This window comes from Panicum virgatum, chromosome 3N (assembly GCF_016808335.1).
Source record: "Panicum virgatum strain AP13 chromosome 3N, P.virgatum_v5, whole genome shotgun sequence".
NCBI classification, from domain to species: Eukaryota; Viridiplantae; Streptophyta; class Magnoliopsida; order Poales; family Poaceae; genus Panicum; species Panicum virgatum.
The window spans coordinates 9,356,907-9,383,932 of NC_053147.1; the positions used below are offsets into that span (position 1 = coordinate 9,356,907).

The 27,026-nt window shown below is 48.3% G+C and overlaps 3 protein-coding genes and 1 pseudogene across 5 annotated transcripts in view; 2 read left to right on the forward strand and 2 right to left on the reverse strand.

Moving 5' to 3' along the window:
• The first annotated feature begins 9,242 nt into the window (after window positions 1–9,242).
• LOC120664211 (probable LRR receptor-like serine/threonine-protein kinase At3g47570) lies at window positions 9,243–12,684 on the forward strand. Of its 2 annotated transcripts, none has more exons than XM_039943296.1 (2): window positions 9,243–12,113; window positions 12,243–12,684. In XM_039943296.1, exons 1-2 carry the CDS (start codon window positions 11,798–11,800, stop codon window positions 12,593–12,595), a joined length of 669 nt encoding a protein of 222 aa, XP_039799230.1. In that variant the 5' UTR covers window positions 9,243–11,797; the 3' UTR covers window positions 12,596–12,684. The 2 variants fall into 2 exon arrangements, 1 of the variants encoding a protein (XP_039799230.1); XR_005670805.1 differs by having other exon boundaries at window positions 9,300–12,113.
• Window positions 12,685–15,238: 2,554 nt separating this feature from the next.
• LOC120663487 lies at window positions 15,239–16,988 on the reverse strand (annotated as a pseudogene).
• Window positions 16,989–17,776: 788 nt separating this feature from the next.
• On the reverse strand, window positions 17,777–21,444 carry LOC120664213 (putative TrmH family tRNA/rRNA methyltransferase). Its single transcript, XM_039943297.1, has 4 exons — window positions 21,119–21,444; window positions 20,897–21,001; window positions 20,221–20,347; window positions 17,777–18,508 (listed from the first exon to the last, which is right to left on the reverse strand). The coding sequence occupies exons 1-4, from the start codon at window positions 21,377–21,379 to the stop codon at window positions 18,291–18,293; spliced, it is 711 nt and encodes a 236-aa protein (XP_039799231.1). The 5' UTR covers window positions 21,380–21,444; the 3' UTR covers window positions 17,777–18,290.
• A 1,402-nt stretch (window positions 21,445–22,846) lies between these two features.
• Window positions 22,847–27,026, forward strand: part of LOC120664214 (phosphoglycerate mutase-like protein AT74H) — a 40,339-nt gene continuing 36,159 nt past the window's right edge. The window contains exon 1 of one of the 2 annotated variants that reach the window (XM_039943301.1): window positions 22,847–23,098. The gene's annotated coding sequence lies outside the window, so the exon portion shown is untranslated. The remainder of the gene's footprint in view (window positions 23,099–27,026) is intronic. The other variant, XM_039943299.1, reaches the window with a different exon arrangement.

The window sequence follows — 27,026 nt, forward strand, 5'->3', positions numbered from 1 at the left end:
GGTGAGCAGGGTTAAGTAAACCGGCGCGGTCCGGTCAAACCGGCGCGGTCCGGTAGGGGTTTACCGGATTGGTTTGACCGGAAACCAGGAGAAACCGGTCAAATTCAAAACCAAATTCAAAATCGCATGTTCAACCGGTTCCGAACGACTTACCGGTCGGTTTGACCGGTTTACCGGCCGGTTTGACCGGTAACGGTCAAATTCAATTTTTTTCTTTTTTTGTTTAAATTCAAATGCCCGCAAAGTATATTAAATAAATGTTTGTATAACATATTTTAACCTAAATGAACCCTCCAACCCTCTTTTGTACTACTTTTACATTGTATTTGTATACTTTTGTATGCACGTTTTTTTTGTTTAACTTCAAATCCCCGCAAACTATACTAAATGAACGAATTTTTGAGAAAATCTGACACCATTAGATTTGTCGCACCTTGAAGAATTTTTTGAGAATTTTTCATTTTTTTGAATTTAAATTTAAATTTTGAATTTGGGCCGGTTTGGTACCGGCCCAAACCGAAACCGGACCGGTTCCCACCGGTTTGGTGAACCCTGCCGGTGAGGGGAGGAGGGATGTGGGGAGAGAGAAGATGACGGGGGAGAGGATGGATGGGGACTGGGTAGAGAAGTAACGAGAGAAATCAATCGGTGGATCGTGGGCAGACGGAGGCAGCCGTACGGATGGGTAAAATTACGGCCGGCTTAAAACTACTCCTTATTTTTGCAAAGTTCAAAATTTCAAATTTTTTCCAGCACCTGCATGGAGACTTAAATCTAGACGAATAAAAACCGCATTGCACAGTTTGTCTGTAAATCGCAAGACGAATCTAATGAACCTAATTAGACGTTAAATTGCTACAGTAATGCTACAGACGAGTTCTGTAATTTATTTTGTGATTAATCTATATTTAGTACTTCAAATATAGAAAGATGCTCTTTTAAAAATTTTACACGAGGCAACTAAACAAGGCCCTAGTCTTCTATATTTTCTGTGCTCCAAGTGGTATAAACGACTAACCGCGAGTACACGGCCAAATCGGCCTACAATGCACAATTCTTTGGATCTTACACTACCTCCAGAGGGCATTACATTTGGAGAGCAGAGGTGGAGGGTAAGCACAAGTTCTTCACTTGGTTACTAGTGGAGAGCAAAATTCTAACGGCTGACAAGCTACTCGCTAGGCAGTGGCCGTGCAACCCAATCTGTCCACTTTGCAGTCAAGAACAAGAAACAGCCTGTCACAGCCCAAAGAAAAAAAAAGGGGAAAAGAAAAAAAATCGCGCCCGGGCCCACCTGTCAGCCCCTTCCCTCTCTCCTCTCTGTTTTCCGCTCGGCGCGTCGCGGCACGCGTCGCCCGTCGCCGGCGTCGATCCTCGTTCCACGTGCTGGCAATCCTCGCGTGACGTGCCGCCTCGTCACTCTTCTCCTCGCCTCTCCTTATCCGCGTCCGACCGGCCCTCGCTCCCCTTCAAACCCTAGCCCCCTTCCTCCATTGTTGCCGCCGCCCCGAGCTCCGTCCCGCCGGAGAGGTCCCCCCCCCCCGATCTAGCGCGCGCATCACGTAGCTCTCCTCCTCCTCCTCCGATTTTGGCCCTTACCCGGCCTTCTCTCCCTCCCTGCAGGGCCGGCGACGAGCGCCTCCGCCCGCCGCCGCCTCTGCTCGTCGCGCCGCCGGTCCGCCGCCGCTCCTCGCCCGCACCGCCGCTGGTGAGCCTCGCCGCCACCTCCGCATCGCTGTGCACACCACCCCTTCCCCGCTCTGGCCCCGCTTCTCCGCGCCGCCTCGCGCCGCCGCCGCTCGCCGTCGCCGCGCACGCGCGTGCGCGCGCACCGCGCGTCGCCCACGACGCCGTGGCCGCGCCCACGCCGCGGTCAGGGCGCGTGCCCTGCCTTGACCCGGCTGGGTGGGCCGCTGGCCAGCGGGCCCCTCTTGTCAGCGCTTGGGGTTGTGAGATGGGGTGGATCTAGCAATTAGTTAGGGTTTTGTGATGTTTAGTTTTTCTGCAATCTTGCAAAATTCGTATAAATTCATGTATAGCTCCAATAATTGTGAAACTTGTTTTGTTGGATTCCTCTAGCTGAGATCTACTTAGGAAAAATATTGTTTTAAATGTTACTTTTCTGTAGATTTATCTATAGTTTTATCTTGCAAAAATGAGTTTAATGCTTATTTATTTGTGCACTGCTCGAAAAATGTCAAACCAAATTTTGTTAGACTCCTTGTGAGGAGTAGTTTTCAGTGGTGCAACTTGTTCACTTGGTTCCTTGCTGTTTATCAAAGTTTTAGCTTGTTTTTTTATGCTTTAGCTGAAAATGGTTTAATATAGAACTTTTTGCTGGAAAGTGAGAAAATAGTAAAACCAGTTTTGTTAGCCTTGTGTTCCTGTCTAGTTTCTATGATAATTTTCTTGGATTTGTTTAGTTGAGTTTGCATGCCTTTCCTGATTTATCTCGCTTAGAGTAGCTGAATAGTGATATATTTTTGTTTACTTATAGGATAATGCTTTTGCTGCAAAACCAATTTTCTTGAATTCCTTGTAATGTTCTCTGCATGCTCAAATTAATTCATGATTTATGCTTGTTATTTAGTTCATTTCTTAACTCTTGCATCGCATTCATGCATTTTAGTGACCGAACTGTCGGAGAACGAACCCGTGGAGCCCGCCGAGCCCGCGAGCCTGAACCTGGAGTTCCGTACGCGGTCGAGTCCGAAGCTATCCCAGGCAAGCAGCTAAGCATGAATCCTTGCTCCTATTTAATCTGACTTAACTAGTTATCTCACCGGGTAATGTTGGGTTATATATAGTATGTATGTATTGCATTCTTAAACCTAATTTCCTGCACTATCCTTCCTTGAATTGTTTAACCAGGTCCTTGCCACATGTTAGATAGTTAATTACTTAACTTGACTAGATGCTTAGCCCTGCTTAGATTACTTACATTGCTCGCTAGACAAGAATGGTTAGGATGATCACACTTACCGATAATCCTTGATCGCACTGGTTTGGTTTGGTGGCTAGTATAATAGTAATAGTACCGAGATTCGAGCGGAATGTTAGGGCCTAGAGAATGAAGTCACATGGGCATAGTCCGCTTGGATCGATTAAGGACCGAGTTGATGCCATCAGCCTTGAGCACCTTTCCGTGCTACCACATATCCAATATAATGGAACGGATGAGCCAAATACCTTCTTTGACTTGATCATTGGGGCCCGGTCCCAGATGCGTGGCTAACGGGCTATGCAGGGAGGCTTAGCAGGTCCCCGAGTGGAACTATGTGTAGGAAAATTTAGAGATGTCCTCGGTGGAACTAAGTCTCCACGCGCAAGCTGGGCGTACCCTCAACGGTTGAGCCTTGTTGGGAACGGTTGACGTGAGTACCCCCTTGCCCGGCGTGATCGGTTGGGTGAGTCACATGGTCCTCGCGTCGTGTGAGTAAAGTAGTACACCCTTGCAAGGTTATAATCAATTTGAATTGTCGCGCTCTCGGATATGAGCAAGCTCTTGGTTCGTCGAATTCTTCATAGAGTTTCGGTATTGTTGGCTTTGGTTTCATGTCATGTTGAGGATCTTTTATATATATTGTGTTACTCTCTTAATCAACTAAAATTCTGGGGGTTGGGCAAGATTAATTAAGTTTGCTAGGTGATAGTCTAGGCAGCTTATGCTTATGCAATAAGTGCTTACACTTAAAGCTTTTCCTTGAGCCTTTGTATGATCCTTGTTTATGTAATCGCGTAAGTCTTGCGAGTACCTTTTGTACTCAGGTTGCTTTCTAAACCTAGTTGCAGGTGAACCCGAAGTGGTGTTCGGCCACTTCTACCCCGCTGATCCAAACACGGGGGAGGAGTAGGTCGTGGTGGCTGTAGTGATGTCCTTGAGCAAGGCATCATTACTTTAGTAAGTGCTTATCGTATCTGAGCTTCGTGAGAGTATGTAAATGCAATAAACTTTACGTTTCTGTTTAATATGACTTTCGTGGGCCCAAGGCTTGTAATGGAGCTTATTTGAACCCTCCTATATTGAATTTGTAATGTTAAGCTATGAACTCTGATTGTATAAAACTGCTCTTTGTGGATTTTTGGCGATGTATTCGATTGTAAACGGTATGTGCATATGCTGATTCTGGGCGTATGTTGGAGCACATACCGGGACTACCGGATTTGATATTATTTTGGATGAATGACGTGTCGGTTATTCGTGTCTCTAGATGTGGGATAATACGTGGCACGCTCTCCGGCAAACACGTGTTAACTCTTATCTGGATGATAATGACCGGCGGTTCGTTTAAAATAGTATCAAATTGGGCAGTTCTCACGCAGCCTCTCATCTGATCTTGCACTGCACCTTCGCACAGAAGTTTGGAGTGAAGTGGAAAGCTGGACACATCACTTGGACGGTAAACCAGGCTCTGGTTTCCTGATCTCGGATTGGTGGGAGAAGGAACTGGCGCAACTTTTCAAGATAGCAAGGAGAACTAAGGCAGCTATCATGATCTACACGGCCTGGAAAATTTGGAAGGAAAGAATCCGCGAGTCTTGGATCACAAGGTTACCTCACCAACATAGGTGTTGCAAGCGATCAAGAATGAAATCTTTGAAAGGAAGATGACTTGCGGTGGACCAGAGTCATCCTTTATGTTTAATCTGTAGTTGCTCCCTTTTTGAGTTCGAGTGCTTCTCTTTTTATGTAACTAGGTGATACCCCATGCGTTGCTGCGGGATTTCTTAAATAAAATTTTAAGGTAAAATTTGAAAGTAGAAATACTAAGATAATTGCATGGCATCATTCACAAAAAATTGATGGAAGATATAAATAGATGGTTCTATACTAGTGGATAGTGATGTGGCGTCTGATATAATGAGTTCTTATATGATATGTATAGATAGCTCATATGTTGAAAGAAATAGATGATATGAATTTTACTTGTATGTTATTTTTTTATTGGATCTGGTAAAAATCTATAAGCTCATAGAAGAAACACTAATAGAATATTTGATCATATTATAGAAGAATATGTGATAGAAAAATAGCGTATGTGTTAATTGCGATGCTAATCGTGTGCTTAACCCGTTAATTATGGATTTAAGCTCATCGTTAGCGTTAATCGCGTTCGCGCGGTAAACATCGGTTTAGCCGAGTTCGAGCGCGTTTTTCTCCATGATTCGAGCTTCAAATCAGGTTGTGCCCAAAAGCAAAGTTGTAGCTCATCTTGTCCACCACAACTTTTATTTTGACCAAATTTCAAGTGCCATTGTGAAAATTTGAGTTTTGGGCGGTCAAACTTTGGTAAAAATCAATTCAAACGAGTCCCACTCGGTCACTGTGTTCTCCAGTGAAGTCGTACGCGCGCCCATACCGCGACCCCGCGTCGTCGCCGGTGGTTCCACGCGTCGCCGCGCCGGCGATCCTCGCCCTCTGCGCTGCGCGTCCTTATCCCGAGCACGGAGTCGTGTCCGTTTTCGCCATTCCCTTCCTCCCTCGCACTCACACCGAGCCGAGCTCGAGCTCAGTGCCACCGCCGGCATCCCCGTCGGCCATCCTCACCGCCGTGCCTCGATTCGCCGCGCCCAGAGCCGCACAACCTCGCCCTCTACCTCCTCTGCCTCATCCCTTGCCCGTTCGAGCCAATACCGGGCCGAATCGACCCCTGCGCCACCGGCCGCCATTGCCGCTTCGCGCCGAAGCTCCGCCTCGCCGTCGATCTTCCTCTCTCGGCCCTCCTCCGTCCAAATTGATCGCGCGGTGAGCTTCCTCGCGCCGCTCTCGAGCTTCCTGATCCCGTTCCCCTCTTCTTCCTGCGCGGGCGCCGCCGGAACGCGGCCATGCCGCCGCCGGCCGGCCCGCACATCGCCGCTGCCGTCGCGGGCCACGCTCACGCGGCCCAGCGCCGCGCCACCACGCGCGCCGGGTCCGCCCGCCCGCTCTGGCCGTCGCGCCGCCCCGCTTCGCAGCTGCCTAGCCCCGTGGCCGCTACGCCGCCGCCGTGGCCGCCATGGGTGTCGCCGCACCATCCCGAGCCGCCCCACACGCCCCTGTGCCCTGCCCCGCGTGCGCTCCACTCCGCCGGGCCGCTCTGGCCGTGGTCCGGCCAGGCTGCATTGCCGGCCGGTAGTGCCGCCGCCACCGCCGCGCCAGGCCGCGCGCCGGCCATGGTGTGCGCGAGCAGCAAAGCAGGGGAGGGCTGGGGCTGGGCCGGCGCCCACTAGCATGTGGGGCCCGGCTGTTAGCCCCCCTCTTTAATGTTTTTCTTTATTTGTTATTTTGGCTGAGAGTTTGATAATTTGTAGAAAAATGCAAAAAAATTCTAAAAATACAAACTAAATTTTGTTAGGTTTCTAAAATCGAGATCTTTAGAAGAAAAATACTTGTACATGGGAAATGTCACTTTTGCCCCTACCAAATATTAGGGTTGTGTTTAAGCTAGTTTAATTAATCCAGGTTGTTCCGTTGCCCTAAAAATTATGAAATTTATTCAGTAGATTAATCTTTGTATGTGTAGTCCACTGAAAAATTTTCAGGTGCATAGCTCATGGGCATGTTTGTGGATAAATTGTTGATTGATTTTCTTTTTCTAGAATTAAAGTAAATACTTTTTCATATCATTAAATGTTGGTAATTTATCTATGCACTCCTCATTAGTAGCTTTTCATGATAGAAAAGTTGTGCTACTAGATCCTTGTGGCGGGTTAAATGTTGATCTTTATTTATTTCTTAGTTTCGGTTTTTATCCCCGATTCTTGTGGTTAGTAAATTCTAAGTCCGTAGTTTATGTTTTCCTTGTGCTCTAGATGGGCGATTAGTCATCCTAAGTAGTTTAGTAGCGGTTGTTTTGAAGGAATCACTTCAGGCTAAAATGAGTTGAACTTCGGAACCGCACCTAAGCACTCAAATCGTTAGTTGTTACTTTCTTTGTAGTGGTTACTCAGTCGATGCATGTCAGCTCTGTCGGTTCTTTCAATTGCTCTATATCGAATTGCGTCACATCATGAGCATCCATGCACTGCTGTGGTTCTGACTCTAGCATGGCATCCTTTCATATGTGTAGACACCACGAGCGAAGCCGTCTACGAGTTGGTCGCTGAGCCGATCTCAGAGCCGCAAGCGGGGGAACCGCAAGCCAAAGCAGCAGCCGAGCTGGAAGATGGTGTAACGGTGGACGCACCCAGAAGCTGGATGGATGGACCTGATGTGCATTACCCAAAGGAAAATGTCCGCCAAGCGAATATCATCTAACCAACACTAACTAATTCAGTGTTAATCCCAGGCAAGCCCCGGAGCATAACCCCTAATTTGAGTATTCAATGTTTATTTAAGTATTTGTGCATTTATGTTTTTAGGAGTTGTATGGAACCCTAGTATGCATGTTTCTCCCTAGGTACATATGAGTCTATACTAGTATACATGTGTCGTTAGTATTGTCATGCTCAACTAGGATCTGGTAGAAGTCGAGTGATTGCTGTCACTCGCGAGCTATAGGTTTTTATTACTTATGGCAACGTGGCTTGAGAATGAATCAATGAGAAAAGAGAAATGGAGAGCGGGCGGAGATGATTTTGGTTTTGGATATGGAATGGAGGGAAAGTAAGCCTCCGCCTGTGTCAATTGAGGACCGTACCGTTGTTGGCCCTACTGACCGAGTTTGAACAGTACTAACCACATGCCGGAATTAGGAGGTAGTCGAAACCGGTAAGCTAATTACCTGATTTGCAACGATATTTTGAATCGCGACCTGCTACTCTGGGAGTGGGATGATGGCGGGTGTTGGAGTGTATGTCGCCTCCGGGTTCTCTAGGAGTTCGCTGTGAGGGGCCCTTCACCCGGGTTTTGGCAGGCGTGATTCAGATGTCGGGGTAATGATGGGAACAGTTGACGCGTGTGGCCCGGCGTGGTTTGCATGTGTCGTGTGAGTTAGGTCCACCTTGTAAAGTTAAATCGGATCGATTCGCCGTCTCTCTCGGTTAAGAGAACCTTGGTCACTGCGTCACATCGTAGTAAAAGATTGAAATGAGGTTGGAAAGTTGAGATTCTGAGATATGACTGTGGTACTCTAAAAAGATAATATGATCAACCATGCATGCTCTAGATATTCAGACAAACCTAGTTGGTTTTTGTATGATAAATTTGAGCTAAAATATTGAAAGTAAGGCTCCACTATTAGTAGCTTTTCAGCAAAACAAACCCAGAGCCAAAAGCCTGTATGTCTAGGGGTCGGCTAAGTATATACCATAGGCGGGTAAGTCTTGTTGAGTATTAGTATACTCAGGGTTTGTTGTTACCCTATTTTCAGGTAGCTACTGCTGGTTGGAGCTAACCAGGATTCACATTGGTGGGCTCGATGTGACGTCCTCATGTCATCGTAGTTATCGTGGTTTTTAAACTAAACTTCTATTTAAATTCCGCTGCATGTTGAACTCTGATAATTTGTTTAAAACCCATTTTGTAAAGCTCTGCTTTGTAAATTAAATTTGAGAACTTTTATCTGCTTGTAATCATCTGTGCTCGTCTTCGTGCGAGACTTCCAGTGTTTTCGATCCTTAACCCAGCAGGCTGCCGGATTACACCTTTTTAAGTGCGTGTTTACTTGATTAACGCTTAAGATGATAGTTAGCGCACTTAAGCCGGTTTAATTTGGGCGGTTATGCTACAGCATATGACTTTATAAGTTTATATTAATAAATTAAAGATAAAAGTATTGCATATAGTAGAGATGATATGGACATTTTTTGTTTATTGGATCGGGTAAAAGTCGATACACTGATAAAAGAAACATCAATAAAATATTTGATCATATTATAGAAGAATATGTGATGAAAAAAATAGCGTATGTATATGACTTATATTAATAGATTAAATATTATAAGTATTGCACATAATAGAGATGACATGGATAATTTTTGTAATAGATTGCATGAAAGAATTGCAAGTTAGTGGGACACTTAGTGGGGAATGACGTGGATATCTTGCACAAAGAAAGAAATAGTTAGTGTGTGCTATTTATAAGTACTTTTATAATCTTTTAAAAAAATTATAATTATTATATGATTGAGCTATAGTAAAAAATTCATACTAATTAGATCATGTATGTTTGAGTTAAAGATTCAAGAGTTTAAGCCTTGATGGTTTGGCGATTGTCGTTCACCCACCAGGCCACTACCGCGAGCAAGTGGCAATAGGTAGTGGGCTGGTGGCGCTTTGGCTTGCTTAGAACTGGTTACCGAGTGAATGCGGTATGCGCCCTTTCTCAAGGATTCCCAACTAGTTAGTGACAGCGCAACTACCCTGCTGCCGGCTCCGGCCTCCGGGAAGTAGCCGCACTTTACACACCCACCATGGCGACCCTGCGTTCTACGCTCACCCTGCTGCTGCTGGCGCTCCTCACGTTCTGGCCGGTGTCTCCCTCATCCTCGCTGGCCGGCGAGCACAGCGACCGCGAAGCACTGCTAGCGTTCAAAGAGGCGCTGTCGGACGACTCGGGCGCGCTGAGCTCATGGAACGGCAGCAGCTCCGACTTCTGCCGCTGGGCCGGCGTGACGTGCAGCCGCCGGCACCCGAGCAGGGTGGTCTCCCTGAGCCTGCGCTACGGCAATCTAGGAGGCAGCATCTCCCCGGACATCGGCAACCTCACCTTCCTTCGGAGGCTCGACCTCTTCTACAACATGCTTTCAGGGGAGATTCCGCGCACCCCTCGGCCGGCTACGTCGTCTGCGCTTTCTTCAATTGGCGTACAACTCCCTCGCCGGTGAGATCCCCGCAGACCTGTCCAACTGCTCCAACCTCGTGTCCCTGAGCGTCGAGGTCAATGAGCTCCATGGGGGAATCCCCAGTGGTCTGGGCTCGCTATCTCAGCTGCAGGTCCTGTACGTTGGCGAGAACAACATCGTAGGGCGCATACCGCCTTCACTCGGTAACCTCTCCGTGCTCGAGAGCATGGCACTCTATCAGAACAAGCTGGAAGGAACCATCCCGGAGGGCCTTTCCCGTTTGAGATACCTCCGGTACATCCAGGCCGGGAGGAACAGCCTCTCGGGCACAATTCCACCACTCTTCTTCAACATGTCGTCTCTTCAGTATCTCGGCTTCAGCTCCAACAGGGTTGCACGGCAGGCTGCCACCGGATGCAGGGAGGCACCTGCCTGACCTTCAGGTGCTCCGTTTGGGTGGCATCGGGAACAACTTCTCCGGGCCGATCCCACCTTCCCTCCACAATGCCACCAGGATACAGGATCTGGGTCTTGCCAACAACAGCTTTGAAGGAAGGGTGCCTCCTGAGGTAGGGATGCTCTGCCCAGTGAGTGTTGAGTTGGACAGTAACATGCTGCAAGCCGAGGACGATGTGGATTGGGAGTTCCTCAGACATTTAACGAACTGCACCCGTCTTAAGACTCTAGATATTAGTGACAACGCCTTTGGAGGAGTGCTTCCAAGTTTTGTAGCGAATTTCACAGGGCCTCTGAACAATCTACTCATGGGAAGGAACAGGATGTCAGGAGTAATCCCTCCGGGTATCGGAAACCTACTTGACCTTGGGGCCTTAGAATTTGCTGAAAATAATCTGCATGGTGTCATTCCTGAGGACATTGGAGGGCTTCGGAACCTCAAGTACTTCTCGCTGGACGAGAATCTCCTGTCAGGAGGTATACCGCCCTCCTTTGGTAACCTCTCGGAGCAGCTCACCCTCGTGTTATCAAACAACAGGCTCAATGGCTCCATTCCCGAGAACCTTGGGAGCTTGCAGAAGTTAACATCCATGAAGTTATCCTCGAACAGGCTGACTGGTGCTATCCCTGAAGTAATATTCAGCCTCTCATCACTAACAGATTCGCTGGTGATTTCTGATAACTATCTTTCTGGTATTCTTCCTCCACAAATTGGCAACCTCAAGCACGCGACAACATTGGATCTGTCAAGAAACAACTTATCTGGCCAAGTACCACGAGCACTTGGCGATTGTGCAAGTTTGGTATCCTTAGCTCTAGATGACAATTACTTCACAGGGAGCATCCCTCCATCAATTGGTGATTTGAAGGGTTTGAGTGTTCTGAATTTCACAAGAAATGCTCTGTCTGGTACCGTCCCTCAAGAGTTGAGAAAGATTCATGGGCTGCAAAAGCTGTACCTTGCCCACAACAACCTGTCAGGAGCCATTCCACAACTTCTTGCGAACTCAAGCGCTCTTGTAGAGCTAGACCTCTCCTATAACCATCTAGATGGTGAGGTGCCGTCTTACGGCGTGTTCAGTAACGCGAGCAGGATTTCTGTAATAGGAAATGATGGGCTTTGCGGTGGTGTTGCAGAGCTGAAACTGCCTCCGTACGTGTGCAGTCAAGCCGTATAGCCACCAAAAACTGTCGCAGCTTAAGATTTTGCTTCCGGTTGCTGGCATTGTTACATGTTTATTATCTCTTCTTCTATTGTTTTTGCTCTTTCTATTCGAAGGGAGTAGAAAAGGATTGGACAGGAACAATGCTACGGAAGACCGTTTGTTGGACATCAAGTATCCTAGAGTTTCATACCATGAACTGTTTGAAGCTACTGATGGTTTCTCCTCGTGTAATCTCATAGGAGCTGGAAAATATGGATCCGTGTATGAAGAAAATTTGTCTTTTACAGCTGCTAGGAATTCTGTTGTGGCAGTCAAAGTGTTTACTCTTCAGCAACCTGGTTCTTCCAGGAGTTTTTTGGCTGAATGCGAGGCTCTGAGACAAGTTAAACATAGGAACTTGATCAACATTATCACTTGTTGCTCCGGTACGGACTAGAGGGAATGACTTTCGAGCTCTAGTGTTTGACTTCATGCCCAGGTACAGCTTGGATAGGTGGTTGCATCCAAGAAGCAATGGGCAGACGCACAAGTTAAGTCTTGCCGAGTTGCTGAACATTGCGACTGATGTAGCAGATGCACTAGACTATCTTCACAACAGTAGTTGGCCAACAGTGATCCATTGTGATTTGAAGCCTAGCAACATCCTCCTTGGTAGTGACTGGACTGCTTATGTTGCTGAATTTGGGCTTGCAAAGCTGGTTGGTGAACCCATGGATCAATCAAATTTGAATATTGGGACTGAAAGCACTATAGGGATAAGAGGAACCATCGGATATGTTGCTCCAGGTACCTTCATTATTCGATATTCACAATTTGTAATCAATTAAACCTTCTCGATACATTTGATTTAATGCCCCAGACTGTACCATCTTCTTAAGATATTTTCAATTTGTCATCATATTTCCATTCTTGCAGAATATGGAGCGGGTGGTCAAGCATCAGTTGCTGGTGACGCCTACAGTTTTGGGGTTACTCTACTTGAGATGTTCACAGGGAAGGCACCTACTGATGATATGTTCACAGATGGCTTGACTCTGCACTTGCTTGCTGAGGCAGGGTTACCTGACAAGATACTAGAAATCATTGACCCAGAGCTACTGCTTGATGAACTGCATGACGATGACTCGGGGATACTCATCAATTGCTTGACTTCGATAATAGAAGTTGGTGTTTCATGTTCAAAGGACAGCCCGTCAGAAAGAATGAACATGAAACATGCAGCTGCTAAGCTGCACAAAATAAGGGAGGAAATTGAAGGAATCTCTTAGGAGTCAAAATAGGCAAAATTTGCCACTGGACATCATCAAAACGTATCTATTGCAGCGAGCCATTTAAAAAAAGAATGTCTTTGCTAGTACATAGTACTCCCTCCGTTCCAAATTATTAGTCATTTTGGGCTTTTCTAGATGCATAATTTTTACTATACATCTAAAATATATTATATCTAGGTGCGTAGCAAAATTTATATATGTAGAAAAGTCAAAATGACTAATAATTCAGGACAGAAGGAGTAATATAAAACTACACCTCTTTGCTAGGAGACACTGCACCTATCTCTTATAACTAAACCTGGTGCACTTCCCTACTCCAGGAGGTGGTGGCCACTTATGCCAGAATTTCTTGGCCGTCGGATCGGCTGGTTGATCCACCAAAGTTCGAGGGATTTTTTTATATAAAATTTATGTTTACAAAAAAAATCCCTCGAACTTTGGTGGCGCCCGCTTCAGGAGGTGGTGCTGTTGATGATGCCGCCCCGTATAGTTGGCCAAACGGGCGGCACGGCACGACTCGGGCACATCTAAGCACGACCCGCCTAAGCACAACACAGAAAGGCACAAAGAGATATCTGTGTCGTGTCCTGTCGCCCTTGCGTGCCGAGGTCGAGGCCCTGGCATGGCACTAAAACCTTTTGTGCCGTGCTCGTGCCGCCCATAAGGCACGACCAAACATCGCCACCCGGTCTTCATCCGTACCATCCCCGTTGTCCCCTCCAAGCCCATTATCCACAGGTCGTCGTTGATGGTATGGCCCTCGTCATCCTTGTCCATGGCCAGGCCTTCGGCACATCACGGCTTCGCGTTGGCCGGCAAAACTGAGGGAACCGAGCTGCCGGTGAGGTCGAAAGACCTCAGATCCAGCCCCCTCCGGTACCTCAACGGCTTTACATCGGCCGAGGAACTGCGCAGAGGGCAAAAGCGAACAGAATTAGAGAAAGAAATAAAAAAATCGAAAGAAAAGAGTTAGGGTTTCCGGACTTACCAGATCCGGAGCACCAAGGACGCCGGCAAGATCGAGGACAGGCGGATCTACGAGATTTATGGAGGGACAGTCGGGTTTGGGGACGGATTTGAGTTAAGGAAGCGAGTCTACCAGTGAAGATGCAAAAAGTAGGGAAGAAAACAAAGAGAAGAGGGCAAACGGGATAGAGTAGATGGCCAAACGGATGACCGGCTTTTAGTGGCGTAGGGCAACGACGGCGAGGCGGCGACCGGAGTTGGAGAAGGAAACGACGGGCCGCGGGGGCGAGAGCGAGACATGAGAGAGAGGGAGAGAGAGAGAGCGATAGGGGTGGAATAGATGACCAAATGGATGAGAAGTGCCGGAGGGCGCCGGCGACGAGCCGGCGACCGGAGTCGGAGAAGAGGGTGAGATCGAGATGGGAGAGAGGCGGCGGGGCGAGAGCGTGATGGGAGGGGAGTTAGGGTTAGCGAATGGAGGCCAGGAGGAGCGGGGCCGGGGCTGGGGTGGCCGGCTTATATGCCCTCCCCCAACGTCTCTTTCTGGGCTGGGCCAGGCCGCGGCCTCCAACGGCTCTTTGCCGGCCAGACCTAGTGGGGAGGGGGCTGTTGAGCGGGCCTTGGGTCGTGCCAGCCTACCGTGCCGCCCATCGGGCTGATCTGATCGGTATTATCAGGCCATGCCTGGACGCATCCAGCGTGCCGAGGTTGAGGTCCAGGCACAGCCCACCTATTGGGTTGATGCCGGCCTGGGTCCTAAATTCATCATGCCGGCCTCGTGCTTAGGCCGAGCTTTATTGGGCTGTGTCTCGGCCCCATGGGCTTCGGGCCGTTTGGCCAACTATACCGCAGCACTACTCGGCAACGCGAGGATCCGAGGAGGAAGTGGCCTGTGGACTGTGGTGCGGAGGCGAGGAGCGGTGGAGCCGTGGAGGCCGCGCTCCGAGGTACTCACTTCGTTCCAAATTATAAGTCATTTCAAAAATCTTGGAGAGTCAAAGTTTTTCAAGTTTGACCAAAATTATATAACAAGATAATAATATTTATGATACCAATTAAGTATCATTAGATACTTTGTTAGCTATATTTTCATAGTATTTCTATTTGATGTCATAAATTTTTGTGCTTCTCTCTATAATTTTAGTCAAACTTTGAAATGGTTTGACTCTCCAAGATTCTTGTAATGACTTATAATTTGGAACGGAGGGAGTAGTTGGTTCTGCTGCCATGAATACCACCTCTGCCGTTCTTCTTCCTTGTTCCAGTCTCTTTCAGCTCCCCTGTCTGTTCTGTTTTGTGCGGCAGAGGCTTGTGTTGTGTTGGCCCCACAAGGCATGTATGCACATCGGCATAAGGTACAAACTTGAGTGTTTTCTGGTCCAAATTTGAGTGTTTTCCGATCCATTTGGGTGGAAATGTTAATTTATGGGTTATAGTATCTTCCAGCAAAGATATATATGGTTATATATGTTTTTACAGTGGTTTCTAGCAAAGACGTTCTTTTTAGTGGCTACGAGCAAAAGACATCTATTTGAAGAAACCATGCTTTTAAATCTTTTTTTATTGAAAAACGAGCAAAATAACAAAGTAATTGAGACATTAGGTACTGAGTTGTAGAAAAGTTACACTTATTTGAAGGAAAAGTCAAGTATCAAAATACCAGTTCTGCAAACAATCATTCTATTACACAAGTGAGTCCAAATATTGAAGGGATGCTTTGCATTGGTAGAACGTGTATTGTTCCTGGAAGAAAACGTGGTCCTAATCCTTCAACAGCCTCTCCACTTCCACTGCGAAACGATCCATCGCCGGCCGCGGCAGCATGATCGGCAGGGCCGCGGCGATGTCCCCGTCACCGTTCCTGACAGCGATTAGGTTGCTAACCCCGAACACCGCGAAGGAGGGGCCGCCGTACACCGGCACGCCCCACCCGAAGTCGAGGCAGTGGAACCCTGCGCGCCGGCAATCCGACACGACGAACGCGTTCGCCACCGCCTTGTACGGCCGCCGGCGCAGCACCCCCAGCTCGACGGCCAAGGACCGCACGTACTCGGCGGTCACCGCCGCCTTGGCCTCGCGCACCAGCTCCACCGTGTCACCGAGCGAGCTGGCGAGCAGGACCTCCACGGTGGTCTGCACGGGCATGGGCACGCACGCGTTGCCGTAGTAGCCGGCAGGAAGGCCCACCCCGGGCACGCCCCTGAAGTTCGCGATGAACACCAGGCGCACGTCCTCGTTGGGCGGGAGCTCGAGCGCGGCTGTGCGGGCGCGCCAGAGAGCCGACGTGAGCACCTCGAAGCTCGTCGCGGTGTCCCGAAGGCCCGGCGGGAGGCCACTCCTGATCGCGCCGACGTCGGCCGGGCCAAAGGTGAACGTCCGCAGGACCATGACGCCGGGCGGCGGCAGCGGCGGCGGCACGGCGTCAGGCTCGGGGCGAGGTAGCGGCGGGCTCCGCGCCTCCAGGAGCTCTCGAGACCATGCTGGCGACACCGTGGGAGCGGGGAGGCCACGGGCGAGCTCCGCGACGGCGGCCAGGAACTGGACGATGCCGATGGCGTCGCACAGGGTGTGGTTGAGCCGTTGAGGCGGAGGCCCAAGACGAAGCCGCCGCAGAGCAGACGGGTCACCTAGAGATCGAGCGACTGTGTTACAACTCTGTAAGCTCATGGTGCATGCACGCAGAGGAAGCTGCTAGATTTATTTCCTTACATAATAGGTTCAATTCGGAAACACATAGATTTTGCAGACGGACATGTTTAGTTTTCAAAAAAGTTTGCACAGTATCCGTCACATCGAATCTTCGGACACATGCATGAAACATTAAATGTAGTTGAAAAAATAACTAATTAACACGAGATGAATCTTTTAAGCCTGATTAATCTATAATTGGACATTATTTGTCAAGTAACAATGAAAATGTGCTACAGTGCCAAAACCCAAACCTTTTCACCAACTAAACACACCCATATGTTTTTCATCATGATAAGAAAAGCTATGTTTTCAATTCTGTTCGAAATCTTCAAACAATTTCACGGCCTTATAACGTTACCTGGATGAGCAGCAAGGGGCAGTTGAACAAGCTGCCGGAGCCTTCCACGTCGAACAGCAGCTGGCCCGCGCATGGGAACGTTGGCCTCAGGCCCGCCGCCACGAGCTCCACCAGCCGCACGTCGGGGTCAGCCTCGACGAACATTACCCCCTCGCCGGTGCAGTCGACGACTAGCTTCTGCGCCTCCACCTCCCGCAGCCGGCCAGCGAGTGGGTAGTAAGGCACCAGTGCCTCGGCGAGGGCTCCGCGGATGACGCCATCCGGCGGCCGGGCGTCGTTCCGCGGCATGCCCCGGAAGAAGAACATGCACGGCGTCGGCTCGGCAGGGCCGACGAGCTCCGGGTCGCGCCGGCGCACGGCGAAGGTCAGCACCATGGCCGGCGTATCGGAAGGCCTGCTCCTTTCGAAGGATACGATGGTTCTGCGCTTGTGCCGCGCCCTATGGCAATATACATCTCGGGCTACGTTTTGACTTGCAAAATAAAACTGAGCAAGTTGAGGTAGTTGATATCCGCGCGGTCCCACGTAATTGCCTCATCTAGTGATCGAATGCCTGCAGTCAGCGTTATGTAACTGGCTCATCTTCGTCCAACCTGCTGCAGACAGCAGCTGCTGAAGCCAGCGAGCCTTGTAATACAAATTGTCCTTAATTAATGTTGTACAAGACATGTAGTAGTATACCTATGAAATACGCAGTATTCGAGATGTGTCTGACCGTACAGCATGGGCTGTCGAGCACGTCACTTCGCGCAACAGCAGAACCTCCGCGAACAGCACCCCTTCGCTGGTGCAGTCAACGATCAGCTTCCGCCCCTCCACCTCCCTGAGCCGCCCAGCGAGCCCGCTGCTCCGGCCGGGTCCCGCCGGCACACGGCAAAGTTGAGCACCGCCATAGCCTGGATCTGCTCCTCTGCTTCCGGCTAGATAGAGGCGGGACAGGAGATACTATGGTAGCAGCAAATCAATTGCTTACATATAGAGTACTCCTTATTACGCAACAATTGTCTTCAGTTTTCGCAAGGTGCGTGCAGATTTTTTTTTTTGAGTTTTAAGATGCCTCGTGTTACAATTTTCAAGCTTTTAGGAAAATGTCAACAGCTACAATTGTCTTTATAGTATTGACGTATAACATGATCCTCCACACCAAAAAAGAATAGACTAGATGGTCCAGACTAATGTTGAAAATAACCATTGAGGTCTACCATCCGAAAATGTCAATGCCTGAAGGGCATCTCACTAGTCTTTGTCGTATTGAGGTATAACAAAGACTAGATGACCCAAAGGCTAATTGAAAAAACCCATTGAAGTCTACCATCCAACTTCCTGCGAAGTGAGGTAGTTCTATACTTCTATGTCAGGTATGAGGTGTCAACCACCTTCACGGCTACATTACAACAGAGGAATTCTGATAGCGCGCACCACATCTTGTTTTGTGCAACATAAAAGGCAAAAAATCGGAGCGAAACGGAGCTTTGTCCACATCCTTGGTTTCAAGGTACACTCTCACCCCCTGGCTTCCCAAAAGCTCAGTACACTCTTTTCTGCTCCATGCCAAGGTTGAAAAAACACGCATGCTCTGTTCTTGGCCTTGGAAAGACATTTCCGTTATGCCATCAACCCCAGCCCGGGACTTGATTCAATTAAACCATGATGCAACAATGTCATCTAGTCATAAGCCTAGTCTGTAAACATCAAATCTAGGCCATTTGATTCTTGAGGATGGCTGCTTCCATTTTCCTCTAGTATATCACATGCATTTTCTTTTCGCAGTTTACGCTCTTCAATCACTGCTTCAATTGAGTCCGTACAGTAGAGCCCCCTCGAGTGCCCCTGTGGTCTATCAGCTACAATGAATTTGTTGCCCTCTCTGCCTCGTTCGGGAAAGCCAGCCCAGACTGCAAAAATAAAATAAAAAAGAAAGCAACTACGATAAGGAAATGAATTAACCTATGGAGTGATTGCCAATTCAATGGTCAAATGTCTGTCAGAACTTAATCAAGTTCGATTCCAGAACCTAGAATGTGAGTATATGTGCTTGTGATTCAAATGGTCTCTAACAACAAAATGCTTTTGTACAGTATTGGATTGGAGCTAAGAAAGGGAGAAAAAAGAACTGAGATAGAACCAACAGATCATGTTTATCAAAGCTATCCTTCAGTTGATTGCCTTCAGAAAGAAAGCATGTTTGTTTGGGTTTACAGGACTAGTGGTAAACTATCTTCAATAGCAAAGATTCTTTCATCATCTTGGCAAAACTACCAAAAAAAGGGTACACAACTAATAACTTGGTGGAGTAACTGTTAACAACAGCCAGTTTTATGCACAACTTATGGCTATTGCCAACATTGAAGATGGTAATACAAAAAAAAGGAATAAAAGCAATTTTGGTGTCAACAGCTTTATAAAACAGTTATAATGTAAAAGTTAAAACAAATATTAGCATAAGCATCTCTACATTTATAAGACCAGGATTGCAGTCTGTCTCTGCAATATTAATAGTGTGCCTTAGGGCCTTATAGTATTGTAATTGCTTATGCTTTCAGGAATCATCACAAAAGATACAATAATAGAACAGGTTTTGCTCTGGATATGCTTTATTATACAGATTAAATGTTGTGATTCCACTGTTTGCAAATGTCAGCACCAGGGTTTTTTTTCCCGACCGGTTTACCCAAACCGGCGCCCTCCGGTTCCGGTAAACCGGACCGGTTACCGGTAGAAACCGGTCAAATTCAAATTTGAATTCAAAAAACTCAGTTCAACCGGTTCGTACCGGTATACCGACCGGTTAGACCGGTTTACTGGCCGGTTTGACCGGTTTACCGGCCGGTTTGACCGGTTTGAATTCAAATCCAAATTTAAAATCGCATGTGTAACCGGTTTGGACCGGTATACCGGCCGGTTAGACCGGTTTACCGGCCGGTTTGACCGGTTTACCAAGTGGGCCTTAATGGGCCGTCTCATTTTTTTCCTTTTCTTTTTTGTTTTAACTTTAAATGCCAGAAAAGTATGTTAAACGAACGATTTTTTGAAAAAATTTGACACCATTAGATTCGTCGCACCTTGAAGTATTTTTAGAAATTTTTTGAGAATTTTTCATTTTTTTGAATTCAAATTTGAATTTTGAATTTGGGCCGGTTTGGTACCGGCCCAAACCGGAACCAGACCGGACCGGTTTGACCGGTAACCGGTCAAACCGGACCGGTTCCCACCGGTAAGGGGAACCCTGGTCAGCACATCAATAAATATTTTGCAGTACCAAAAATTCAACTAGAACTTTTTTTACAGCAACATAAATGTGCCACTTTAAAAAATTTGGTATATAAATAAGGCCACAAAATATTTTAAACGACTCCAGCCGGCTATCACGTCGAGTAATATATGTGTCCACAAATGGTTCTTGAACATGGCTTGCAGAGAGAACATGCGATTATTTGGAGTAAGAAAATGGAAATTTGGCATTTTACAGCTCCAAAAAAACAGTTAAGTTCGAAAGCACAACTTTGGTGTGACTATTTACAGCTTTGCACATTCCAACTTTCTATTTGATTAACTTTATACATTACCCAAAAAATGCAGCAATGACTGGAGCGGGATGGATTTTCACCTGCAAAGTGGTGGAGAACAATTGAAGCTGCAACTGTAACATTGAGAGATGCTGTTCCACCACCATATTGAGGGATGTAGACAAAAAAGTCACAGATCTCACACTCTTTTTGTGAGAGTCCTGTGCCCTGCCGGATGACACCCCAAGAAATAGACAGTTAAGTTAGAATAAAGGGCAACAATTATTAGCTACGGCTGTGTACTAATAAAAACCTCTCTAACTGGAATTAGACAGTATTATGCAACAGCCTTAATAGAATTTTCATCCAAGAACTCAAATAACATCTGTGGTAACATCGTCATGGTAACAAATGATTCTACAGTTGATGTGAAGCACATGTACAATTTGTAAGAGAGATGCACATTTCTTCCAAATTACACTTTGGTCAAGCTAATTTATTATCGAATACCATGCTGCCTTCAACAGGTGCCTGATTGAAACATCAAAAGGAAAGCTAATATTAAGGAATGCGGCGTTTGCACACAATTTACTAGTGGCCAACGCAAATATGTGACCGTGTGAGTTGCAAGGCAGTGATTACAGCAATTGGATGCCACTAATTCGCATCGTAGTCCACAAAACTAAGCCACATCATTATTCACCATTCCCCCATTCAAATTGCAATCCACCCAACCTAATTTAGCCATCAGCAACGAATGATGAGAATCCCACAAACCTCATTGCCGAATAGGAAGGCGGTGCTCCGACGGAACGGGTGAGCAGTCACCGGCTGCGCGTTGTCAGTGATCTCAACACCGCAAATGTCACATCCTCTTTCATCCTGCAGGCAAAACGCACGCCCAAGCACTTCATTCACGATGTACAAAAGAAGTCGACGAAACGGGATTAGGGTTTAGGGGTTGCTGCTCCAGAACAGAGGGCTTGCTTGCTTGCTTGCCTTGAGGTAGGCACGGGCGAGGGCGAGCGAGGAGAAGTGGCGGAAGCGGAGGTGAGAGGTGGCGCCGTGGCTGCCGAAGGCGCTGACGTCGCGGCGGCCGACGACGACCACCTCCGCGACGCCGAACGCCGTCGCGCTCCGCGCCAGCGTCCCCACGTTGTGCCGCTTCGCCACGTTGTGGACCACCACCACGCTCTCAACCGCCGCCGCCATAGCCGCCGGTTTCGTCGCGCCTGCTAGATTCGTTGTCGCCGCCGCCATAGCCGCCGCCTTGGTGACTCCGGGCTATGCTCTCGGGAGCAATGTGGTTTAGCTCCCGTTAACCGTCTCACTGGTACGTGGGCCCGAAACATTAAACGAATGGGAGTATGGGACCGCACACCAGACCAGACGCAAGTGGGACCCACCTGTAAGTGCCGTGCTCTACAACCGGAGAAGAGATCGAGTCGGATCTGCCGGAGAAGAGATCCGGCAGTGGTAGCGAAGCAAGCGATCCAAGAAGCGACACGGACCAAATCAGATGTTGTTCTTGTCGACACAGCTGAGCGTATGCAGGACAACGACCTGAAGCTGAATGTCAAGTCCATTGTTAACTTTTTTGAAAAAAAAGAAGTCCATTGTTAACACCCTCCTCAAGTGAACGCTAAGACTACATGTGTGCTCTGCCCGAGTTTGTTACTACCTACAAAACCCCTGTGCTCTTTGTAATAATCTTGACGTTTGACGTGTTTTCCTTTTTGCTATTGGTGGAAACTGCACCTAGAATAAAAAGGAAAAAGACTAAATTAAAAAAAAACTCTACCCGGGGGAAGAAACGACCCCACCGTTTTTTCATTAAGAGGAAGCCACACCGGCTTACCCGGGTAGAGAAACCCCCCGAATCCTGGCCCATGCCCGTGAGGGCCAAGCCTTACGGCGAGCACAGCGAGGGTTTTTTTTTTTCTCTCAGCAGCCTAAAATTCGCTTCTGATGAGAATCGAACTCAGGACCTGCTGAGAGCGCGACGTTACCGGGCCCGGCCTTTCGCGGAAAAAGACTAAATTAAATTTAAAATCTTCTTCCATGGCTGTGCCTCCATTTCTAAGGTTAAATTTTGACAGTCGAAGGGAACTTTTTTTTTCAAAAAATGAAAATCATTTGCTTTCCAAATTGTAGTGACATTGCAGAACATGTTTTTTAAATTATTTTACTTCTTGCTTAGGCGGTGTCCGTAAAAGACATTTTGGAGGTGATCAAATCTTAGCGGAGTTCTATTTCAATTGAACCTAGTAATGTGGCATATGAACATCTGAACCACAGAGCTGCGAAACTAATGTGATCATAGCAATGTAACGGCTATTCTGTGATAGACGATGTTTCCATCAACAACGAGGTATGTGTGGTAACTTCGTCAATTTCGAGGCAAATCCGGTTCAGTCTTTGAAGATGTTTATAGAGATAGAGTCTGTAAATATGCGTTCATAGTGATGAATGTATGAGTGTCTGAGTTGTATTGTAATCTAAAAAAATCCGCAGCAGAGGTCGTTCATAGATAATCAAAATCTGTTTATGAAACTAGAGGATGCTTTGAATCAATGGGCCTAGCGGCCACAGCAATGGGGAAGCAATTTAGCCCAACAGTTCAAATTAATTTAGCCCAAGTTAGAAGTCAATTTGGCCCATCAGACCATCCAGCCACTAAAACAACCCTAAAGGCCTCCTCCTCCCTGTCTCCGCCGTATCTCTCGCTCTCGCTCATCGCCTCATCCCTCTCGTTCGCAAACTCGCAAGTCTGCTGCCTGCCCCTCTCGCTCTCGGCCGCTACTCGCAAGGCTCTAGGTAGCATGCCCCTGCTCGAGGAGGTGGGCAAGAGGGCGACGATGCATGCCGGCCGCCGGCGACAGCGGAAGCCGGAAGCCAACACAGGAGTTCAATTCAACAGCGCAGGCCATGGTAGCGCCTGCAGCCTGGCCGGTCGAGCAGGCACAGGTCCGTGCCGCCGTATGATTCCCCGCTGCTCTTCCCCTTCGACTCCTAATCTCCTTTTCCACTTCTATTCTGGCCTTCTCGGGTTGCTTGCAAGGTTTACAATTTCGCCGAAATTTCGGTATTTTTTTTCGTTTTCGGTAGTTACCGGGAGGTGAAATTTCGGTAAATTTCGTTTCAAAATTCAAAAAAATTTGTAAAAAAATATGTAAAAAATATGATAAAAAACTAGGTGTTTTTCTGAGCAATTAGCACTTGAAATAATTGAAAAATAAATTGATTTGGTTGGTTAAAATCACTAAATGGTTTTGGACCCGTTAACCAATAATAAACCCGTTAAGCGTTTTAACCTACCCAACTCACCTGGGTCCGCCCCGACGCAGCTCGTCACTCTTCCAGTGCCTTCCTTGCTCTCCTCTCTGTTCCCCTTCATCCCTCCGCCCTTCCGCCGCCGCCAGCAGTAGATTTCGCCGCGTAGCACCGAAATTTCGGCGGAAAAACACCGGATTTCGGCCGGAATGTAGAGGATCCTGCTGCTGGGAAGGCGCGGCGGCATACCGCTGCATCCCGACCGGATTTCGGCGCTGGCTCCGGGAAAGAAAGGTATGAGATGTTATTTTGCGATGGTGATGCTTGTTGATGTTGATCTAAGTTAGTTACTGGTGATATGTGATGAACTTCATGCTAGTTAGAGGAAATGGGAAAGCTAGGGTTAGAGGAAATGTTAGGATTTGTTAGTTGATTTGGCATGGAATGTATAGAAAAAATCATTCCAACATTTTGGATATGAGTTGTATTGAATATTAGTGATGAATTTAATAGCCGATTCATAAACTTACACCGTGCTAGTTTGTATGATGAAAAAGAGCACGAATTGTAGATACTATGTGATATTCATGAACTTACATCGTGCTATTTTTCTGTAATTGTCGGACAATGCCAGACGTAGTGTGCGAGCATGGCCAAAAGGTCGGGGGTGGTTTCAAATGCAAGTATTGCAGGGAGGAGAAGGGTGGGGGAGGAGCAACACGGTTCAAAGAGCATTTGGCACATAGGAGGAAAGATGTGAAGGACTGCCCTTCGGTTCCGACCGAAGTTAAGCAATTCTTTAGTGAGCAGTTGGACAGGAACAAGGTTAGAGCAAAAGCAAGGTCTCGAGAAAGAGTGCTGAGGGACCAAGCAGCAAGGGGGCGGCACACTGACCTAGAGGAGGAGGGTGGCCAGGGGCACGACGAGGATGCAAGGATGACCACAGTGATGTCAGGCACATATATGGCCACTGCTTGTTCTCTTAACCCTTATGTGCAGTACAGTTTGGGCACATCACAGACAGTCATGGCAGTAATGCGCAATGGTCTGGAGAAAATGTTGAATACTAATTCAACAGCAATTGCATTGCAGGAATTTGAAATATTCAGGACGAAGCAAGGTGAGTTCTCTAGTGGCATTGCTAGGCGAATGGCCATTGACCGGAAAACTTCACCAGCTGCTTGGTGGGCTACATTTGGGGGAGATACACCAGTGTTGCAAAGGGTCGCCCGACGCTTGTTGTCGCAGTGTGCAGCCTCTAGTGGATGTGAAAGAAACTGGAGCACCTTTGCTTACATCCACACCAAACTGCGCAATAGGTTGAGCCACCAGAAATTGGACAAATTGGTCTTTGTGAACTACAACCTCCGCTTGCGTCTGCAACGTGCTACTAGAGGGGTCGATCCATATGACTATGATTCAGTTAGCAGTTTCATGGATCTTTCTTTGTACCGGCAGTCATCAGCAATTCAAGATTTGATGAAGCAATCAAGGTCCAATGGAGACCCAGCATTTGATGAAGACTCAGACTTCACTGACACTCCATTGCCGAGCCAGATGTTCACTGACATAGGCTCTTCTCATGGTCACGATGAAGATGTGGAGACATGGGCCGAAGAAACAATTGGGGACACACATCTGGGAAAAAGGAAGACTAAGATTGGTCCCGAAATGAGAAAAGGGAAGAAATCACGCACTGAGGAGGAGTTAGGTAGTGACGATACCACACCTGAGCCTAGTGGTTGTGAGGACATTGGTGGTGGTGATGATGATGATGATGATGATGATGATTCCAGTAGCAGTGAAGGTGATGGCAATGATGACAACGAAAGTGGTGGTTATCGTATATCTCCTACTATAAGGTTCACTGGGGAGGAGGACTTCACCCATGCAACACAAGATACAGATCATGGAGCACCTACTTCACAACGACAAACAACATCGACACGTCGACATGGTCGACAGGTCCCACTTGCATATGATGAAGATAGCTCCAACTCTATTTTCAGTGGTCAGTACTACAACCCTTACAGTACTTCTCCCTCTGCAGGGGGCTTTCTGTGGCCACCACCAGGGGTGGTGAACCCGCCACTTCCGCAGGCAGTTGCAGCATTGCCTTATTTGGATTATCACGGCTACCTACTGTCGGTGTCCCGACCCGGGGGCCCGGATCCCAACTAGTGAATGCTGCGTGTTTTCTCGTCCCAGATGATGATGCAAGAGGCAATCACAGTAACGCACGGTTTATCCTGGTTCCGGCCGCGGGGCCGTACGTCCAGCAAAGGGGGTGTGCAAGGGCACTGTATTATCTTGCACCCGGAGTGCTTGTAGTAGGGGGTACAAGCGAGGCGAGAGAGGGAGAGAAGCTCCCAAGTCTCAGCTAAGAGTGGAGTCGGTGGAGATGAATGCTCAGTAGTCCTTGTGCGTCCTCTTTGGGAGAGAAGCCAGAGAGACCAAGCAGACTAGAGTCCAGACCAGAGAGTCTAAAGGAAACCCGCCTCCTCCTTTTATAGTTACAAGAAGGGGCGGGACATATGAGTGGGGCATGGAAGTCGTCGTCCTCCCCTAAATTGCGGGGTACAGTGGTCGGATACTGTAGTAAGTATACTGTGGGAAGGCGGCGTGCGTCGCTGTCGTCCTGGATTTCGCCCTTCGTCCTGCAGTGTTCCGGCGGTAGTTATGGCGCGGGATGGCCCCGGACCTCCTGGTCGGGGTGCAGGCGTGCACACTAGAAGGCCCGGGGGACACGTGGAGGTCCCGGACCTCTGAGAGGAGGGGGGAGGTCCGGGACTCCGACCGTGTGTGATGAGTGCCCCCTTCCGGAAAGACGCGTGACATCGCCGGACCCCTTTCCTAGTGGGAGGCGAGTCCGGGTGGTCAGTGTCGGCAGAACAGGAACGGGAGCAGTGCCGGGTCCGTCTTATCTCGCACCGCGTGTCCCACAGTGTCGCTACAGCCTTCGGGATGGCGGAGCGGTGACCGAAGTCAGCGGATGGGACCCCGGTCACATCCACTGTGGGAGTGGTAGCCTGACACCGTCCACCCTGGGCGTCGTGGCGAGACGGCTGGCCTTTAATGCCTTCGTACGGCGAGCGGTTGGGCGGCGGAGCTGTTTGTCCCTTGTGCCGAGAGACGGCCTCGAGCGAGGCAGAGATGAGACACCGCTCGAGGGTAGATCCGCTACCCTCGAGCGAGGCGGAGGTGCGTTGCGTGATTGAGGGACCCTCGAGCGAGGCAGAGAATGAGTTACCCGCTCGAGGGTATATCCGCTACCCTCGAGCGAGGCGGAGATTGGTCTCCTGCTCGAGGGTAGTTCCGCTACCCTCGAGCGAGGCGGAGATTGCCCAGCGGACCCGAGAGGGATCCTCGAACGAGGCGGAGATTGTTCCGCGGGTTCGAGGGGAATGTGAATGGGCCGCACGCTGGGCTTCTTTGAGTTCTTTCCTTTCTTCCGGATGGGAATCAGGCCATGGGCCTTCGTGGGCCCAGTTGCCTTAACAGGTGTTTGTGTTTTTTAAAGCGATCTTAGTACCCCAATTAGGGTGTCCCTAATTGTGGTACCCGACAGTAGCCCCCGAGGCTTTGGTCGAGTCAAGGGATTCGACCAAAGGGTATTTCGGCGATTTCTCCCTTG

Coding starts and splice junctions, on each gene's coding strand:
- LOC120664211 (XM_039943296.1), top strand. CDS start 11,798: ATGCCCAGGTACAGCTTGGATAGGTGGTTGCATCCAAGAAGCAATGGG. Junction 12,114..12,242: donor CATCGGATATGTTGCTCCAG/GTACCTTCATTA, acceptor CCATTCTTGCAG/AATATGGAGCGGGTGGTCAA.
- LOC120664213 (XM_039943297.1), bottom strand. CDS start 21,379: ATGGCGGCGGCGACAACGAATCTAGCAGGCGCGACGAAACCGGCGGCT. Junction 21,002..21,118: donor TCGCCCGTGCCTACCTCAAG/GCAAGCAAGCAA, acceptor TTTTGCCTGCAG/GATGAAAGAGGATGTGACAT. Junction 18,509..20,220: donor TGTTCTCCACCACTTTGCAG/GTGAAAATCCAT, acceptor TTATTTTTGCAG/TCTGGGCTGGCTTTCCCGAA.